Source organism: Ursus americanus, chromosome 31 (assembly GCF_024610735.1).
Source record: "Ursus americanus isolate L20-20 chromosome 31, mUrsAme1.1.p, whole genome shotgun sequence".
In the NCBI taxonomy this organism is placed as follows: Eukaryota; Metazoa; Chordata; class Mammalia; order Carnivora; family Ursidae; genus Ursus; species Ursus americanus.
Window position 1 is genome coordinate 11,865,388 of NC_142157.1, and position 20,801 is coordinate 11,886,188.

Consider the following 20,801-nt stretch of genomic DNA (forward strand, 5'->3'; position numbering starts at 1 on the left):
ATGGGTCAATTAATCAACCTCCCTGAACCACAGCTGACTAATTAAAAAAAAATAGGCTATAATAGCACAGCTACTTTGTGAAGCTATTGTAATGACTACGTAAGTAATAAATGTCCAGCACGTAATATAGTCTCTAGCCCAGAGTAGAACTCTCCACAAAGGCTTTTCTCTGCATTCCCTCAGTCAACACATAATTTTAAAAAATCCATAAAAATCCTACCTGCTTGACGTGTCTTCAGAACTCTTATCCACCACTAAAGAAAAAAGCAAAATACATTTTAAATCAACAATAGAAAAATACAGATTAAAAGTATAAGACTGATGATTTGTTAAAAAGTATTCCTTTGGGACCCACACTGGAGAGAATATTAACCATACTATTGGCAGGCAGTTAATGCATTAAGAAATCTTACTTTCTCCTCTACATTTACCAAATGCAAGAATGGTATTTACCAAAATTTGGATACCTACAAGTGAATGTTTATAATGACCATAATTGTAAGCAAACCCTATGAGACTGACAGAAAATGCTATCATCAGCAGAATCATTATCATAGACTGACAAAGTCAAACTTAAACAGCATGATTCTTCTGGACTTCCACGACCAGGAACAGTTAAAAGAGACTGTATTTATTTTGCTGTAACACAGCAGAACTTCTCCACACTTCAGCAGAGACTGTTAAGTGTACGATGAAACACCTCATCACAAAGTTTGGTCTGTAGCCACGGTACTTTGCAGCATGGCAAAACACAGCAAACAGACCCTCTCGCCTTATCTCCAATTGCAAGGTAAGTATGAAAGATGTTAGTGATTTTAGTGCATCTGGTTTAATAAAGTATAACCTCTTGAGACTACCTACTTTCATTGCTAGAGAGTCTATCTGGACTCACCTCTTAGACGAGGATGGTACCAATGGTTAGTGTTAGGTAGTAGTACATAATGTCATTGTTCTCAGCCCTCCCCATTATGTGACAAATGTCTACAGAAATCACACTTTCTCAGTCCGTAAGGCACATGTCATCAGATCCTACACTGATGAACAAAACAAAACAAAGGACAAAGGCTATCTTGAATCACTACATTCAATTACCTTGGAATTTTAATGTTTTAAACATCCAGGAAGATACCTACTGTATGATTGCAACTCTTTCACATTCTGGAAAAAGTAAAACTTTTTAAGTTAGGAATTAAGGGTTGCGGCAAAAGGAGGGATGAATAGGCACAGCCCAGAGGACTTTTAAGGCAGTGGAACTGTTCTATGTGATACCACATGGGTGCATTGGGTGTACAACACCGGACTGAGCCCTAATGTAAATTATGGACTTTGGGGGACAAGGATGACTTAATGTTAATGTAACAATGTATCACTGTGGTACAGGATGTTGACAACAGGGCAGGCTAGACACATATGGGAACATGGGGTAAATGGAAACTCTCTGTACTTTCTGCTATGTTTTGCTATGAACTTGAAAATGCTCTAAAAAAGAAGGCCTATTTATTGTGGGGGGGAAAAAAGTATTCATTGAGCCTGCTATTACCATGTATTAAAGCAAGATACAGCCACCTTGAAAATCAAGATAAAGACCAAAGTAACAGAATATGGGTATTACCCACCAAACTGAACTATATGAAAATACATAAAGAAAAGAATTTGAATTGCATACTTAGGCAAGAAAATAACTGACAAATAAAACTGAATATCTTATAATTATAAACAGGGATTCACCACAATAGGAAACAAAACTGCATTACCTATACACTTAAAAGTTTCTATTCTCACTTTAAATCAGAAATCATTGTTTAATCTGAGAATCATAATGAAAGTTTAATCAGATAAAAAAGATTATAATTACCTAATATTGCCCTAGTAACTTACGTACAAATACCTGTTAAATATTCACCAAAAGTCAAAAACTAACCATCACTTCAATTTAATATGGATGATGCTACTGAGATCAGTACCATGTTATATCACCATATTACTTGCTATTAAAAGAAAATCTGAATAAATTAGGTCAGGGCTATAATTCCTGTGCAGAAAAGATTCCACACAGCAGGCCAAAGACTGCCACTGTTAGATCCCACCTAAACGGCTGGCCCTTGGTTGGTATCTGGGAGCTTGGATGTGGGGAGGGTTCCCACCATTCCATAACTGCTAAGAGTGGCTGTGCCTAAGTCTTGGTACCAACCAGGTGATTTATCCCGTATACTTGATTTCCTTCTGTGAACCTGGAATTTTGGTATATGCTAGGGAAAAGATGCCTACCTGACTGTCATTTAAAGAAAACTTCATTTAGTCTCTCTAAGATTCCTCTATTGGCAGACAACGTTTCACATGTGTCATCATAATGTGATGCTGGAGGAATGAAGCACATCCATACGCATAGAAACCTGCACTTGGCTTCCTCTAGACTTCACTCCATGCCCCTTTGCTCTGTGCTGATTTTGTTTTGTATCCTTTCACCATAATAAACCTCAGGCATGAGTACAACTATGCTGAGACCTGTGAGGTCTTCTAGTGAAAAACCACATCTGGGTGTCGTTTTGGGAGCCTCTAATACAACTGCATTATGTGGAATCTTTATGATTTGGTTGATGTTTTGTACATGATTACAGTCAGAAGGTCATGTCACAGAACACCTTTCCTTCAATCTGTTTTTCTTAGTATTTGCCTTGGAGATTTCCGTATTTCTATATCCATATGAATAAAGGCATAAAAGGAATAGAGGAAATAGTGATGTCAAAAAATAATGTGAAACAAGCAACAATCCTATTTTAATCAGGAAAAAAAGAGAATCCTGATGATTATCAATATGTTCTACAGTATAAAAGTTCTTATAAAAAAATGAAAATATCACATAAATTTTCTCCAACTAAATAGGGCTTAATTCATTTTTATGGTAGCTATGAATCAATAAGGTAACTGGGATAATTATAGAAAAATATATAACTATTGATTACACACTACTGATTATAGTTTTTTTTGTTTCCAGTCTTTTTCTTAATTTCTTACAGAAAAACATAATTCACCTATTAAAGGCAGTTGTTAACAACTAGTCAAAAAGTCAAAAATTCTCCATCCAAAATATAGGATGAGTTATCCACTCCGCCCTGAAAATAGTGAATTTGATCATTAAAGATCAATAGGACTCATTTTGGGGAAAACAAAGTGAGTTACCTTGTATACATAGATGATTAAAAACTTGGTTATCTAGGGGCGCCTGGGTGGCACAGCGGTTAAGCGTCTGCCTTCGGCTCAGGGCGTGATCCTGGCGTTATAGGATCGAGTCCCACATCGGGCTCCTCCGCTATGAGCCTGCTTCTTCCTCTCCCACCCCCCCTGCTTGTGTTCCCTCTCTCGCTGGCTGTCTCTATCTCTGTCGAATAAATAAAATCATTAAAAAAAAACTTGGTAATCTAATTGGCCACAAATTCTCGTTAAGCCACAGTTTACCAATTTCGGAAAAAATACAAAAGCATGTCACATTAAAACTGTATCAGATAAAAATTTCTATGTGACAATCCAGAAAATGTTTTCAATCTTGGCAGACCATCATCACTAGCTCTGTCACTGCGGTACATGTACAAAGAAGTTTAGCATAAGAAACTAAGAAAATATGAGATACACTTTAGATTAGGTAGCCCATTACCTTAGAAGGAAATACACATATATGGCAAACACACATATCGTGGAAATGTGTTCTAATAGTGATAGATTCCAACGCAATTTTCCCTAGCGCTTTCTTTAGAGATGAAATTCAGAAAGGAGCCATAAAAATGGAGATATTAGAAGAAGGCAAATGAAAAGAGGATCAAGAGAGACATCATTAACAAAAATACTCAGGTATTGACTTTTTTTACCGACACAGAATTTTGAAACTAGTGAGAACTAATATATTTAGCATATCACCTTGTATTTTCTCCTTGGTATTATACCAGTTTTCTGCAATAAAATATCTAAAAGAGGTCAGTTTCTCCAAACTGCTGGCCTGTAAACCATTTCTGATCAAAATTTAAAACTGTCAAAATACAGATGCATCATGATTCCATATCAGAGATTGGGCCTGACAGTGGCTTCCTTCCTGTTGCTCCCAGATTTTTGTTTTAGTATTCATCCCAAGAGCATATCAAGGACTTGAGGAAAAACTCAAGTATCTCCACAAGAAACAGGTAAGAAAGACAACACTTTTTGTCACCCTTGACTCTTTGGTTTTGACATTTATAGGAAAATGTTGGCAAGTCTACTCACCAGTCTAGACCATTTTCCCTTGACCCTGTCTGGGTAGATATTGCAGTTACAAAAAAGTTAGGTAGGACCTTACTTGATGTGTTATTTTTCCATATTTGGACACAGAAAGTACCAATCACATAAACAATAGAACTTACAACTCAAAAATTGTTGTTTTGAAAAGGTTACCACCAAAGAGCTTTTAAAAGTTAAATCCAACTTTCTTTTCAGTAATTTTATTTGATACAATTAATACTCCTCCTTGAAATTTTTTTTAAATTTTTTCAACATCACTTCCTCTAATTCCACTCCTACGTTTGCCCAGCCACTCCTCAGTCTTCTCTACCAACTCCTACTCCTCCATCCACCCCTGATAATATTGGTATTCCCAGGGTTTGTTCACTGGCCTTCTCCTCATTCTGTATGTTCTCCATCATGGACAAGCTCAATCTTGGCCCAAGCTATGACTTTGCCTAATAATTCTAATCAGATTATTTCAAATCCGCACCTCCAACCTTGAAGTTCTATCTCCAGCTAGAAACTCCCAGTATTCCATTATCCAATTCCTGAAAATATGCTCCATGGATATTCCATCAAATTGAACATATAGACAAAAACCTGGTCTTCCCTATTCCCACTGCTCTCCTCCTTCATCCAATAAAGTCCTACTCATTCTTCATGTCCAATTTAAATGCTAGTGTACAATGTGGAAACGTATGAATCTTCTTAGATTTCCTCTCTCCCCTAACTTTCCACATTCAATAATCATGAAAATGTATTAACTATACCTCTTTCCTGTCTCTACTTTATATTTTCCTTGCCAGAGGGGAAAAAAAGCCACCAACTATTATTGTTATTTCTTAAATGAATAAAAAATTTTTAAGCAAAACGAATGAGAAAGGGGGCACCTGGGTGGCTCAATCAGTTAAGTGTCTGCCTTTACCCCAGGTCATGGTCTCAGGGTCCTCGGATTGAGCCCTGCATCGGGCTCCCTGCTCAGTGGGGAGTCTGCTTCTCCCTCTCCCTCTGCCTGTCTGCATCACTTGTGCTCTCTTCTCTCTCTCAAATAATTAAATAAATAAAATCTTTAAAAAAATTTTTTTAAGAAAAAAATGAGAAAGACATAAAGCCTAAAAAAAGAACTACATTTTAAATTGAATAAATTGAGCCTCCTGACTTTTTCAGTATAGAGGGGTGAAAATTTCATAATGGACTGATACTAGGCTAAGGAAATATAAACTTCCTTTGGCTTCTAATCCTTTTACGTGGTTCCCTTCAATCTATTCTCCATATGAGGGGCCAGCAAACTACCACCACAGGCCAAGTCTGACCAGCCATCTGGTGCTGTAAATAAAGTTTTACTGGAGCACAGTCACATCTATTCACCTACACATTGCTATGGCTGCTTTCACACTGCAATGGTAAATGTAGTTGAGAAACCACACAGCCTAAAATATTCACTGTCCGGCCCTTTATAGAAAACGCCTGGTGATCCCTATTTTATGCCATAACCAGAGGGCCCTAATTCAAATCTAATCTTATTAGCCTTCTGCTTCAAATTCTCCAATGAATCCCTGCATCAAATACCACTGGCTCCCTCCCCAATAGCCATTCCATATTCTTCATTCTTGCTGGAGAACCACAACTTTATCTGGATATTTATTGTCCCCATACACAAAGAAGGTGGCCTCACCCCTGCTTCAAAAGGTGAAATGATTATTCTAAGCTAATCACAATACCTGATTTACCAGTGACTGGTAAAGCATTAGGATAAAAGCATGTGATATAACCTAGCCTATAAAATGTTAGAGGAAATTTCCTGCAAGCCTCTGAGTTTTCTTCCTGTTTAAAAGAAACATATAAAGGAAAACAGTCCTTCCAGTCACTGGATATTCTCATGTGAGAATATGCCTGGAGCTGTTGCTAATTAGCCAATCAGGAAAGGAGACATAAAATACTGCCAACCTCAAAGCTGAAAAAGATACAACTGGGATCCTGATGACATCACTGCATCATCAAAACAACTCTGGTTCCTATTTTTTTTTAGTCACTGTTTTGTTTCAGGTTTTTTAGATTTATTTTATTTATTTATTTGAGAGAGAGAGAGAGAGAGAGAGAGAGAAAGCGTGCAAGAGAGAATGCATGAATGGGGGAAAGGGCAGAGGAAGAGAATCTTCAAGCAGACTCCATGCTGAGCACAGAGCCCAACGTGATGTGGGGCTTTATCTCATGACCCATGAGACTGTGACCTGAGCTAAAACCAAAAGTCAACATTTAGCTGACTAAGCCACCCAGGTGCCCCATTTTAGTCACTATTACAAGTCACCTACTATTTGCAGCTAAGAGCATTCTACCTAATTTCCCAAGGTCTGCAGGGTAAGATCTACTCCTTTCCATAGTACCAAAAAACTTTCATAAGCTTGCCTTAGCTAAGTATTCACCTCATTCCAACCATTCCCATAGCACACTTTTAATACTAGCAAAACTGAACTGCTCATAAATCTTCCAAAGTTCACTCGTACATCTTAGCCTTTGCACTGCTATTCCCTCGGCAAAACATGTAATCTTGACGGATGTTCCTCCTGCCAAACATCGTCTTTCTGCCTCTTTACCTGGCAAACTTACTACTCAGTCTGCATACTTACCTTAAATTCTACCCACTCTCCTAAAACTCTAATTCCTCATGTGGACTTACAGTATCTGGAACATATTAAATAGCACTAAAAAAAATAACAATGATAATTATAAGCACTAGGGGACTCTGGCACATAGTAAGCGCTGAATAAAGTAAATAATAAAAATTACAACGGTAATAACAAACTCCTGGAGGGCGGGGAGTGTGTTTTTTGAATGTTTGTATTCTACAACATCGGAATAACACTTAGGAGCTAAAAGACACTTGATAGCTATTTGTTAAGTGAACAAATGAAAATGAGTAAATTGCAAAACCAAACCAACCTACAGAATTTCTTTAACTAAAGGCTACTAAGTTAAAGATTTCTTCATACGTTTCAGATTGTACAATGCACTAGGTGACACACCCAGGGAGCAATGGTAGCATTTTAGTTATTGCGAACCATTTTTGTGCTTTTATTATAATCCGTTGAGCCTCAGTTGCCCCATTTGAATATTTATTATGCTAATGTTTTGACTAATGGCAAGAGTGTCTTGTTCTAACATAATTACGGTATCGTGACAATTATGCAACAAACAGCAGAAAACATTGTTCTAATGAAGTCACCATCCCATTCTGTTTCACTTATGAGAAATGAAGTTGTTAATGGTGAGATATTGTTGACACAACAATACGTAAAACAACCTATGCTTCTCGACAAGGCATTTCTTTTCTGACTTCTGTACCATAGACAGTTACCTTAAAAACACACACACCCACACAAAAACAGTCTCATTGGTATTGCTACACACTAGCTAAGTTTTGCAGTTCTTATTGTTTGCCATTTGTCTACAGTACCAGGATGGTACTGTGGAGTTCCCAGTTTGAAGGATAGCTCCTTTTTTAATGAGACAAATCACTAGGTCATAATATTTACTAGATGCAATCCACTTGTAAAAATTAAAAGATCCATTTTCATAACAATTTCAATCTGTTATAATATGCTTATAGAGGAAACATAAAACATACTAACTTAAAAATCTCTTTTTCTTATTTACACAAGATATCATATGGGATTTTAGGGGTCATAACTAAAATAATGAATTTCTTTTCAGACAATACTGCCTCATATTTTAAATTACCTACAATTGACTTCTTTTTTTTGTTCACATTGAGGTACTTTATTTTATGTTTTTTTATTATGTCCAGTTAGCCAGCATATAGCACATCGTAAGTTTTTGATGCAGTGTTCAGCGATTCATTAGTTGTGTATAACACCCAGTGCTCATCACTACACAAGCCCTCCTTAATACTCATCACCCACCCTCCTTCCTTCTGTACCCCTCAGTTTGTTTTCTGGAGTCCAGTCTCTCTCATGGTTTGTCTCCCTCTCTGATTTCTTTCCATCGTTCATGACAGTAAAACCTACAATTGATTTCTTAAATAATTCTGAATACTAGACTATTTTTTTAAAGATTTTATTTATTTATTTGACAGAGGTAGAGACAGCCAGCGAGAAAGGGAACACAAGCAGGGGGAGTGGGAGAGGAAGAAGCAGGCTCCCAGCAGAAGAGCCTGACGTGGGGCTCGATCCCAGAACACGGGGATCACGCCCTGAGCCAAAGGCAGACGCTTAACGACTGAGCCACCCAGGCGCCCCTGAATACTAGACTATTAAGAAAGAAAAAAAAATAGGGGCGGTTGGGTGGCTCAGTTGGTTAAGCAACTGCCTTCAGCTCAGGTCATGATCCGTGGACCCTGGGATCAAGTCCCACATCAGGCTCCCTCCTCCGCGGGTTTCCTGCTTCTCCCCCTCCCTCTGCCTGCCACTCCCCCTGCTTGTGCTCTCTCTCTGTCAAATAAATAAAATCATTTAATAAATAAATAAATAAAATACATATGCAATTTACACATTGGGTTTTTTTGTTTTTTTGTTGTTTTTTTTTGTTTGTTTGTTTGCTCTTTCATTATCAAACCTTCCTTGCTCTGATTTCATCTATGTTAGGACCACCAAAAGTAATTCACTCTGAAAAGTCTTACCTGGGTTGCTATTTTGCGAACAATTTTTAGGTCTTATTGCTTCTCTATGTTCGGCAATTAGCTGGCGACTGCTACGTATAAAAAAGGGTGATAAACAATGTTACTATTTTACTACTGATATGAAAAACATTTACCAAATATATCAAATTCATATGAGTATTTCAAATAATATCAGAGCTAATATCAAAACTTAAATTACCCCATATACTTCAAATTTGTAAGTTCTATAAACTTTTTATCAAGTATGTAATTAAAGGAGAAAAAAGTAAGGTGAACCAGTCATGAGTTGACAGCATTATGGCTTAGTAAATTTGAGTTAGCTTGCCATAATGGAATGTCTTGAATTCAGAAGTCCTAACCCTATAACCAATAGTTATTTGTTCTCGGACAAGCCACTTCTCTTTGGCTCAAAGTCTTCCTGTATAAAACAGGCATCTCACTGCCTTATTTACAAGGTTGTTAAGAGGATTTAATGAAATATTATACCCAAAGCATGGCCTCTTGGGAAACGTGAGGCCCGCTACTCTGGGAAGGGCAATATGAGACCTTTCATCACCTAGTAAGAAAAGGCACTCCACAGGATTTAAAGCAGGCTTGGGATATAGGTCTAGTAACAAAGGAGAAAGGAAAGTCCAGTCTCTTCCTGCAGCATTCTTTGAACCTCTTTCACAGCTTAGAATGGTCCCAACTATCATCTGCTAGCAGAAAAGACAAGCAAAATCCTCAAAGGGTAATTCATCATGAAGGTCTGGGCTAACATATGGGCTTCATGTTAAGGTTTTGGGTTGTGAAGGGAAGGGTGTGTGTGGCTAAAGCCAGGAGGCCCAGCTGCCAGAACAGGTTGCTAGTGCTTTGGAACAGCAGCTGAGCATATAAGCATACATAGTAAACTAAAAAAAGTCGGAACTTTGAAGTCTAACTGTGGATCACCATGAACACTGAGGAATGTGGATCATGCCCTTGCTGGGAGCAAAGGTCAATCCTGACCCACCTACAGAATCAGTTTCAATAGCAATGCTGCATCCAAAGACTCAGAGGAAACAAGGGAACGATAATAATGTCCTTTTTTCCCTCCAAATGACCTGTGAAAGAGGATGGTCTCTTTGGTCTTAGGGAACTCCTTAGGTTCTCGGAAAATTCAAGGGGGAAGTATAGGAGATAGCCCTCAAGGGAAAGTATAGGGTTTTCTACTACACTGAACATCTCAAGACCCACGTAACTAGTTCGAAAAAACAAAGATGTTGGGGTGTCTGGGTGGCTCAGTCAGTTAAGCGTCTGCCTTCAGCTCAGGTCACAGATCAAGCCCCACGTCAGGCTCCCTGCTCAGCAGGGAATCTGCTTCTCCCTCTGTCCCTCACCCGCCCATACGCTCTCTCAAATAAATAAATAAAATCTACAAAAAGAAAGAAAAGAAGAAAAAGAAAAGAGAAAAAACAGAGATGTAATATTATTTGTACCCCATGCATAACGGTTGTACTTGCAATGAAACAGGAACATTTAGGATCCCTAAGGATAAAGGTCTCAATAGTCCTGAGATAAAGAATTGTGTACCCATTGATACTTCTAACTAGTCTAGCCTTTTTCTTGGTTTCTGGCAAATGACGTGGGCCAACTCTGTGCCATCCCAAAAGTGCCTGAATCAAACTATGAACTCTCATGTTACGTAAGAACTAACAGTTAAATTATTTGAAACTTCAGTTTAGTAATACCATTTTAATGTAAACACTTACACATTAAAACCACTAACAGTAGCATATTCTTCTGCAGTCCATCCACATTCATCTTCAAAAAAGATATTAATACCTTCCTGAAGAAGAAGCTTGACTATATCTGTAGATTCATAAGTTACAGCAAGCATGAGGGCTGTTCTAAAATGACAGAGAGATAACTTCACCCTTAGGAACTTAAGAGTTATTTAAACAGCTAATTTGATATACTTTATCAGGTTAATATCTTGCCTGCCAGTACAGAATTAACTATTAACATTTTCAAGTGTTCACCTTTGTAAATTACCTCCATGGCTAAAATGAAAGGACAAAAAAGAGCCTCTTGTCCCACTGGGGTATGACAGGAGTTGCTATTTTAAAGTCCTTTGATGAATAAAAAACTATGCTGAGGTCACTTATCTGAATAGGTGAAGATTTTAAAAAAGAATTCCCCATTTCTTTCTTAATCTGATACAGTGAACTTCCAAGTCATCTAGAGGCCAGGTCTGTATAAAACCTATTTGTGTGGGCACCTGGGTGGCTCAGGCATTGAAGTGTCTGCCTTCAGCTCAGTCATGATCTCGGGGTCTTGGGACAGAGCCCCACGTCTGGCTCCCTGCTCTAGCCCCTCCCCCTGCTCATGCTCTCTCTCTCTCTCTCAAATAAATAAAATCTTTAAAAGTAAAAAAATAAAAAAGCTATATGCAGGTTTAAAATAACAGTGTTCATAGTAACGGTAATAAAATAGTCATAGTTGCAGTTAATGATGCTAGGATAAGCATGTGGTAGGCACTAAATTAAATGCTATCTATACAAAATATTATTTACACACAACCACCCTTGAAGGATATATTATTATCCTCCTTTTCTTATCAGGAAATATATCTGGTGATGATAAGTAATGTTTCCAAAGTCACACACCCAGCAAGTAGGAAAGCTAGGAATTAAACCTACTCCTGTGTCAGTCTAAAGCCCATCTCTTTTCTCTTTATCACCTGCCTATGATTTGTCCTCATTAAAGGAAAAGTCTATTCAATTAAAGTTATCTTTCGTCCTTCTACCCTTACCAATGAAAACAAAAAAAAAATATACTGAACGTGAAAAAAAGGATGATGAGCCCATAGTATCTGGTAATAGTAGTTAATAATTACTCAGGGTTCATCTAATATCAATGTTCTTAAAAAAAAAAAGCAATTTAAAACAAAGAGTCATCCAAAAGACAAAACTCCTATTTATGCTAATATGCATCTTTTAAGGAAAATATATATGAAGTAGAAGTTTCAAAAAATAGTATAAAAGGGTTAAGTACTTCAAAATTGTATCATAAGTAAAATAAAAGTTAGGAGTCCACACTTTATAAAGCTAATAAAATATGAAACCCTTTAAGCTAATATAAAATCATATATAAAAAAAAGACCGCAAATGACATCAGTTAATAATATGAAGGAATATAAATTCTGCCATATACTGTTCTTCATGTTGCCCCATCAGAATAATTGCTTTCTGCCTAACCAATGACATGTTGACATTTTTCACTATATAATTATAAATTAATCCTCTTCTTATTAAGTTAATCTTTCTGACTTGAGTAATTGTTACCAATCTAGAACAATATACGGTTTAAAAAAAAATAACCCAAAACTACTGTACCTCTTCCATCTATCAATTGCATGTATGTTTGCTCCTCTTTCCATTAAAAACTCTACTATTTGCTGTTTGTTTTCAGCTACAGCGAGTAAAAATGGTGTGAGGTCATCCTGTAAAAGTGCAAAAACAATTTATAATTTACAAAAGTACATATTTCCATACTGAATTTTAAAACTTATAAAGGATCCTCTAGACTTAAACATATAACATAGAAAGTACTCTCACCCCTCTGTGCTTTCACCAGCTCCTCCTCCTCTTTAAAATACCCCTTCTCAGGTGGCCTGGGTGGCCCAGTTGGTTAAGCATCTGCCTTGGGCTCAGGTCGGCTCAGGTCATGATCCCAAGGTCCTGGGATCCAGCCCCAAGTCAGGCTCCCTGCTCAGAGGGAAGTCAGCTTCTCCCTCTCTCTCTGCCCCACCCCTCTGCTCCTGCTCTCTCTCCCACTCTCTCTCTCTCAAATAAATAAATAAAATCTTCTTTAAAAAATAAATTAAATTAAATTAAATTAAATTAAATTAAATTAAATTAAATAGTCCTCCTCCACCCCTTCAACAGCTTCACTGCAGTCATCCTCCAAAACTCACTTCAAACATTGACTGGTTCCAAGAATCTTGGCTTCTATCACAGTACTTCTCATGGTATACTCTAGTTATTTTATTGCACCCCATCTAAACAGAGAGCTTCTTGAGGAAAGGTATTATTTTTTATCTCTGTATCTCCAAACTCTAAAACATAGCAGTAAATGTTTTAAGTATTGTTATTGAGTTAACAACCTAAATGATTATCTCTGGAGTAGTGTTTCTTGAATTATATTCCAAAGAACATATTCTTTCCTGGAAGGTAAGTACTGTGCCCCAATAGAAAGATTCAATGATCATCCATGTTTGAGAAATATTACAAAACTGCACTACATACCTACCGCAAAAGAAATCCATTTAAATTTGCTTATCCCCATTTGACAATACTTTTTTGTGGCAAACATTAACATTTGAGAAATTAGAGTTTCAGGGATATAGTTTTGGGAGCTTTTCAATGAAGATGTAGGTTTTCTCCAGGTTATACAAACGTGCTTGATTCTCTTCTATCAATGGTATCAGGATCCCAGATGTCAACATAAAGCTCCAAATGGGTCACTAAGGAGATGGACTCTGAATTAAAAGAGAGCTTTTGGGGCACCTGGGTGGCTCAGTCAGTGAAGCATCTGCCTTTGGCTCAGGTCATGATCCAAGGGTCCTGGGATCCAGACCCGCATCAGGCTCCCCTGCTTCTCCCTCTCCCTCTCCCTCTGCCCTTCCTCCCTACTCATGTTTGTTCTCTCTCCTTCATGCTCTCTCTCAAAGAAATAAAATCTTTATAAAAAATACATCATCAAAGTGAAATCTTAGACAGTTATTTCAAAATATTTTCATTCAGGGCATGTTCAAGCTTCCAAATATGAAAAATTGACCTACCTAGGTCAACCAACAGTGTTTCTGTAAGAGCAGTGGTAGAAGGTAATGCATGTCAAAGAAACAGCAGGTGGACTGGTAAGCGTGGTTATCAACTACTCCCCATGTACAGCTACCATTCCACTGAGGAGTTACGCAAGGCTGAGCAGGAACTACTCACTGAAATGGGAGAGCCCAGTGTGCTACATGGTGGGCAGAGTAGCTGTGAGCACAAGGACATGCCCCTGTAGGATGTCATGACCTGATCCCCTTGCTCTCATCTTCAGAGCCTTCACCTGCTGCTTTCTCCTCCTACACGCACTCACCGAAGTTACCCCGCTGGGTCACAGTCTCCCACCCATCCCCAGCAGCACCCATTTCCTAAGCCCCTGCACAGTACCCAGCCTCCACCATCACCTCCCTTCCCTCTAGCCCTTTAATCCTTTGTGAGCTCTGAGCCCACCGTCCACTCCCAAGCACTAATGGGAAGATTTTCTTTCTGGGGTGGAAGGGTGTCTGGGAGACAGAACTTTGCCCTTTCCGTGGGCATTACCTTTCTCTAGCCCTCCCTGCCCTGGCTTTGGAGTTGTTTCCATGATGACAGAACTTGATGTATAGAATTCAGTATATATATTATATATATGAATAAATATGTAAATAAAATGTTTTGTGGCTAAAAACATTTATATATACATATATATATAATTTCAAATACTTTATAAATAACGTTGATCTGTACCTTGTTTCTTCCTTCAATATCTGCATTATGTAGAAGCAGCTTCTCTACTATTGAGACGTTCTGACCAACGGCAGCATAGTGGAGAGCAGTATTGCCATTACCGTCAGTAAGATTTGGATCAGCACCACGTTCTAAAAGGATGGTTACACAGCTCTCTTCTTGGCACTGCACGGCCTGTCAGTATTATACCAATAAAAAGAGTGTAAATTCTGAGAACTTAAAGTAAACATGCCACAAATTTCACCAATTAGTTATGTTTAAATGCAATAAATTTTCATTCTGAGTATTTAAATCAAATCCATCTCAGGCAGACACAGCAGCTATACCATATACCTTCATTAGTGGGGTCCTAGCTTCTTGATCATAGAGGTTAAGTTGGCATTTCCTCTCTACTAGAAGACTCACCACGTCTGGATGGCCATTGGCACAGGCCAAATGGAGAGCAGTCCTATGAAAGTGAAAGAACTTTTTAGGAAATTACAGTGCACTATTTCAAAGCACGCAATTAATTCATGTAATTGTAAACGTGAAATAGCATCTTATTCCTATGACTCCAAAACAAAGACTTAGTTTTCTTTTGAAGAAAGGACAATATATATTAGTGATTATTCACCACACTAACAAAAGAGCAGCCTCTCTGATTAGGTAGAACATGACCTCAGGATTCAGCTCAACTTGGGTTTGAATCCTACTTTAATTCTGTCACTTCATAGTTATCGCTTAGCCTTATCCTCAATTTCCTCATCAACAAACTGGGGATAAGGACAGTTATCTCAGGTTCCCTGCCCAGCTCAGTTTGAAGATCATGTGACTCTTGATCTTGAGGGTCGTGACTTTGAGCCCCATGTTGGGTATAGAGATTACTAAAAAATAATAATAATAACCAAATAAAATAATAAAATACTAAAAAATAATAATAAATAAATAAAATAAAGAGTAGTTATCTCATCTATGCAAAGTGTTTAGAACAGTTCCTACCACAAATAGCGTCTCAAAAATTGTTACATAATATTATGATAACTATTACCGTTACTACTACTATACAAAGACAACACTCCAATTAGGTACAGTGATACAATTATGTCTACTTTGCAGATACGTCTTAAGGATTCCCAAGAATACTATATTTCAGTGATTCCAAGACGCTCATTTTGTCACCTTTTAATATCTCTGACATTAGAATGCAATTTATAATTCAAAATGTCTTACAAGTATAATTGGCAGAATTTTTTAAAATTTCTTATTGGTACATAAAATAGTGGGGCATCATACAATCTATGGTGCCTTACATTAAATGAAATAATGATATATACAAGAGGTCTATTGCAGTTCTAGTCATATGGTTGGCATTTAAATGAATTTTAGTTCTTGAAAGCATTACGGGAAAAGAGGACTAAAATAATGATTTTTTAAAATTAATTCTTACTCTGATTTTTAATAAACTTTAAGCCAAAGGAAACTCAGGATTCAAATATACAGGGACAACTCATTTTATTAAATATTTAGATTTATAGATCGTATGAAAATCAAGTATTACCAATTATCAATATTAGTATTTAATACTATTATAAATATCAAAAGGGCAGTTACAGGTTAGTTTTTACAATTTCCTATCTTCAGAAACGTTTTCGTTTGAAAGGAAGGAGGCACAGTTTCAACTGAGATTAAGTTGTAATACTTCAATTTAAAATTTCTCATGTTAGGGGCACCTGGGTGGCTCAGTTCGCTGAGTGTCCGACTTGGTTTTGGCTCAGGTCCTGATCTATTATGGAATAGATCTTTTTTATAACATTATCATATAAAAAGATGTCCATTAAAAATAAAATACACACTTAATTTCTTTTCTGTTACTACTGAACTTTGGTTAAATCACGCCAAAACTGTCTGTAAAGTAGACCATACGGGGAATTATGAGTGGGTCCAAAGGCAGCCGAAGATTCTGTTTTGTTGCTCAGACAGCCTGGGCGCTAGACCCCATGCTGCCGGGCCTCAGGAGCAAAGACGCCAAGCGCCCTCGGTGACAGGAGGGCTCGGCTCCACAGGCTGGGCCCCGGAAAGTGCGCGCTTCTCGCGGTCCGCCCCACCTCCTCCCCGCAGTCTCAGGCCGCCGGCCTCCAAATCCCTATTACCTGTGCATTTTATCTCGATCGTTTATGCCGTTTTTCCTGAGCACCAGAATATGATGCATTTTGGCTACGTCGCCCAGGCAGGCAGCTCTGTGGATCTTTTTGAGATCTTTGTCTCGGATGTTGTACCCCTGCTGGGAGTTGCGGGCCACAGTTCTCTTATCACGCCGGAGGCCGAAGCCATCCCTCAGCGAGCTGGTAATGGGCACGGACGACTTACCCCTGAAGCTAAAATACTTCTTCATTGCAAAGCCCAGAAGCTTTACAAACACTTCACCTTCCGCTGGGCTTTTCGCTGCCTCTAGAGCCCAACACTAGTGCTAGAGATAAGGTAAACTGACCTCACCACTACATCACAGTAGCAAAGCTCCGGGGTTTGGAATCTTTGAGCGCAGAATAACTGTAACCAGGCAATGACGCTAAACACAAATGCGCTTGCGCACTTCAGAGGTGGGCGTCGCTGCGCGAGCGCACAGAGGACTGGCGACCAACGGTGCCCAAAGCGCATGTGCGAGGCCCAAGCCTCTCAAATCTCAGCGATTGCCTGGGAGCCGGGCTGGGTTCCCTTCAAACGCTGGTGGGAGTTGGCTGAGCGTTTCTGCACATTTCCGGAAGTTAGACTCGCCGGTGTGGAAAAGCAGTCTGTAAACTACTGGGGCTAGAGTGCATGAATCTTCAGGATGCTGAATGCCTCGTCCTCCAGAAAACTTCCTAAAACAAACTCTCCCTTAGTTTACTCCTCTTCCATACCCCTCTGGGCGCCAGCCAGTCTCCATGGAGTTGAGTAGATGCAGCAATAGGCGTTTCCAGGGGCTCCTGGGTGGCTCAGTTGGTTGGGCATCTGCCTTCCCCGGGCATGAACCCGGGGTCCTGGAATCAAGGCCGCGTCGGGCTCGCGGTGCAGCGGGGTCATGCTTCTCCCTTTCCCTCTGCCTGATGCTCCTCCTGCTTGGACTCTCTCTGTCTCTCTCTGTCAAAAAAAAAAAAAAAAGTTAAAAAAAAGAAGGAAAGAAAGAAATCTGTTTTCATGGTCAGAGACTTCAGCAATATGTATCATCAAGTGCAAACTTATGAGGGGAAAACTATGCACATTCTCCAGGTGAAATGAAAACGCATTTCTGCATGCCTCTTAATCCTCCTATTTGGCCCAGGCTTACATTTACATTTTCTTTAATTTTATTTTTTGCTGCTATTTCCCAATTACATCTTTAATCAGTCCAAGATTTATTTTGGAGAATGGTGCAACGTGTAAGTTGTTTTGTTTTGTTTTGTTTTGTTTTGTTTTGAGAGAGAATGGGGGGAGATAATAGGGGAGAGGGGCAGCGGGAGTGGGAGAGGGAGAGAGGAGGAGAGTCTTAAGCAGGCGCCACCTCAAGCGTGGAGGTAGGGGGCTGGGGGGGAGGTTGGGGGGGCTGGGGAGGGCGGGAATTGATCTCAGGACCCTGACATCATAACCTGAGCTGAAATGAAGAGTCAGATACCTAACCCAGGTGCTCCAACTTTTAAGAACTTTCTAAAAAATAGTTATTTGCTTGTCATAACTAATCCATCTTTTCTCACCGAATTTAAAATTCCACTTCACCGTCATTAAATTCTCAGGTATGGTTTTCTCTGTTTCTGGGTTTTGTGTTCTGTTCAATTGACTGGTAGTCTTCTTCTTGTGTCTGTACTCTACTATTTTAACTTCCTTATAAAATATGTTTTAATATCCATTACAGATCTAGAGTTCCCGTTCCTAATCTTCTCTTTGAGTATTCTCTTGGCAGTATTTACCTCTACATTATTTGAGATGAATTTTTAATCACTATGCCAAATTAAAAAGAATTCACATTGAGAATTTGTCTGTATTTAGGTTAAGAGAATTAATTTTAGCAGAATCAATCTTGAATTGTTGTACCTAGATACATGCTATGTCTTTCAATTTAAGTCTCATTAGATTCTGGTAGTCTTTTTCTGTATATAAATCCTGCATACTTCTTCTTTTTGCATTGTTCTTGATATATTTATATATGGGCTTTTTCATTTTTCTAGTGTGATGGTATGTTTTTCCATTATAATTTGTAAATGGTTATTGTTTTGATACCGGTGTATTTATTTGGCAACAGAGTGAAGAACTTTTTAAACTACAGTTTTGTTAACAGAAGTTGTCAGTTTCTGGCAGGTGCTTAGGGAAGGCACAAATTGGTTGGTAAAGATTTCACAAGAAAGATTTAATATTGAAGAATGGTATAATGCAGTGAAAAAAAAAACAAGTAAAATGCAAACAAGATGGGCTGTGTGGCATATATATACATATAGGCTGTATACTGAGTGTCTACAGAAATGCCTTTTAATGTGGTACTTGATCCAGTAATTACAACTGAACTGTACCTGATATTGTGGGTGCAGCAGACAGACAGGAACAGGAGCAGACCCATGACAACAGCTAATATAAAACCAGCTAACCCAAAACTCAACAGATTCCTATTACATTGGTTAATGATTTTAAGAATTAACCAAAGTAAGAGCCCTTGGGTGGCTCAGTTGGTAGAGCATGCGACTCTTGATCTTGGGGTTGAGTTTAAGCCTCACATTGGTCATGGAGCTTACTTTAAAAAAAAATTAACCAAAATAAAAACTAACAGAAACCACTGTTGCACAAGATATGCCAGCAAAATTTCAAAGTTTGGTGTCTATTTTTATGGCAAGGAAAATACACGGATATAAATTTAGGCACTTATTCTTCAGAGGCAATTTAATGTCATTTTCTGTCTGTGGGTTGAATGATTGACAAGAAGTTGTTTGGAATTAGCAACTCAGAAACCAAGGGTCTTCATCTTCAGCCGAAATTGCTGCTGGAATGACATACAGAGCTCTGGAGAGCACGAGGGTCCCTGCTGAGGAGGTAACTAGTTCCAGAATGGGTGTCTTCACTAGTGAAAGAGCAATGAACAACAACAAAGAAACAGAAACAACAACAAACCATTTCTCAGGCCTATCCGGCTTAGCTAGACAAAACGGTTTTGGTGTATGTCAGTGGTTCCCACTATGATCAACAAGTATTTGTCTCCTACAGGTGCCAGCTAGAAAATTATCTTTTGTCTTTTATTTGTCTCCTCAGAATTCCCCAGGGTGACTTATGAGACCAGTAAAGGCTCTCTGTAGTGACATTTGAACAGAAGACTCTGACATTTCCTAATGTAACCTGGAATGAGGGTCAAAGACATCACCAGGCTATAAGGAGATAGGAACCACACACCAGGACTCTAGGTAAGTTGTAGAATTTGGGGGACTCTAGTGTTTTTCTATAGATCAGAGATACTCAAAGAGTATATGGTAGGCCAATTCTGAGCTTCTGTGTTCCTTGGTCAGATGCTATGTGGATCCCCAAAGAGTTTCTCACAATCAACTGAAACCTAAGATTTCTAACTCCCAGACTTCTGTGAAAACTAACATCAGATCTAGAACAGACATTCTCTAGAAAGTTCTTGATTAGAACTCCTTTCCCCATCTAAAGCTCAAAGATGACCTGGTTCAGTTTTGCTGCATACTCATTTGATAGTTATACTAATGGAATTAATAATGTGTTAGAGTAATATCTGTTTTATGATGAAAAACAACTGAGATATGAATGCCTTAACAAATCCCTTAGCTCAGGTTTTCCAATTCCAGTTCAGGGTTGTCACAAACGTTTTCTCCTCTTAAGAGTTACCAAGACATTCATCAAACACTTTTCCATAACTGGTTCATTCATTCTTTTGGACATGTCTTCCCTTGCACTCCACTGTATCTACTGAGGAAAACTAAAACTACATTGTAATTAAACCATGATTAGAATATGAGGCTTCAAGTGTGTGGAGGATGATCTGCCAGTGTCTACTGGAGATCTCTGACCCCAAAGAACCATATAGAGGGGACCATAAAGTTCAAACAGAAACATGTACTGAAAACCTTTATTCTGGAATTGTGAGAGTCAATGAGGAAACAACAGACATGACATTCTGGTGTGCACGGAGTGAGGTGAGTTTTATATTTCATGCCACATTTAGGGTGAGCACAAAAGGGCCTATGGAATCATGTGAAGGTAAGGGTAGTGAGTCAGGGAGTAATGCACAGGAAGAAGCAGTATCAAAGCTAAAACCTAAAGAATGAATAGGAGTTTGCCAGTGAGGGGGGGAAGCACATTCCAGAAAGAAGGGATATATTGTATCAGTGAAGGTCCAATCAGGAGAGAAACCACTTAGTAATTTGAACAGGGAAAGTTTAATTTGAAAAATTATTGGGATGCCTGGG

The 20,801-nt window shown here is 38.6% G+C and overlaps 1 protein-coding gene across 13 annotated transcripts in view; it reads right to left on the reverse strand.

Annotated features, from left to right (window-relative positions):
* ANKRD26 (ankyrin repeat domain 26) overlaps positions 1-16,942 on the reverse strand; it is a 124,137-nt gene extending 107,195 nt beyond the window's left edge. For 12 of the 13 annotated variants that reach the window (XM_087857589.1, XM_087857587.1, XM_087857586.1 and 9 more), the window contains exons 1-7: positions 16,533-16,942; positions 14,737-14,851; positions 14,404-14,577; positions 12,241-12,347; positions 10,615-10,752; positions 8,885-8,955; positions 221-254 (exon numbers count right to left, since the gene is read on the reverse strand). In XM_087857589.1, coding sequence (XP_087713715.1) covers positions 221-254; positions 8,885-8,955; positions 10,615-10,752; positions 12,241-12,347; positions 14,404-14,577; positions 14,737-14,851; positions 16,533-16,774 — 881 coding nt within the window. In that variant the 5' untranslated portion in view covers positions 16,775-16,942. The remainder of the gene's footprint in view (positions 1-220; positions 255-8,884; positions 8,956-10,614; positions 10,753-12,240; positions 12,348-14,403; positions 14,578-14,736; positions 14,852-16,532) is intronic. The other variant, XM_087857588.1, reaches the window with a different exon arrangement.
* Positions 16,943-20,801: the final 3,859 nt, after the last annotated feature.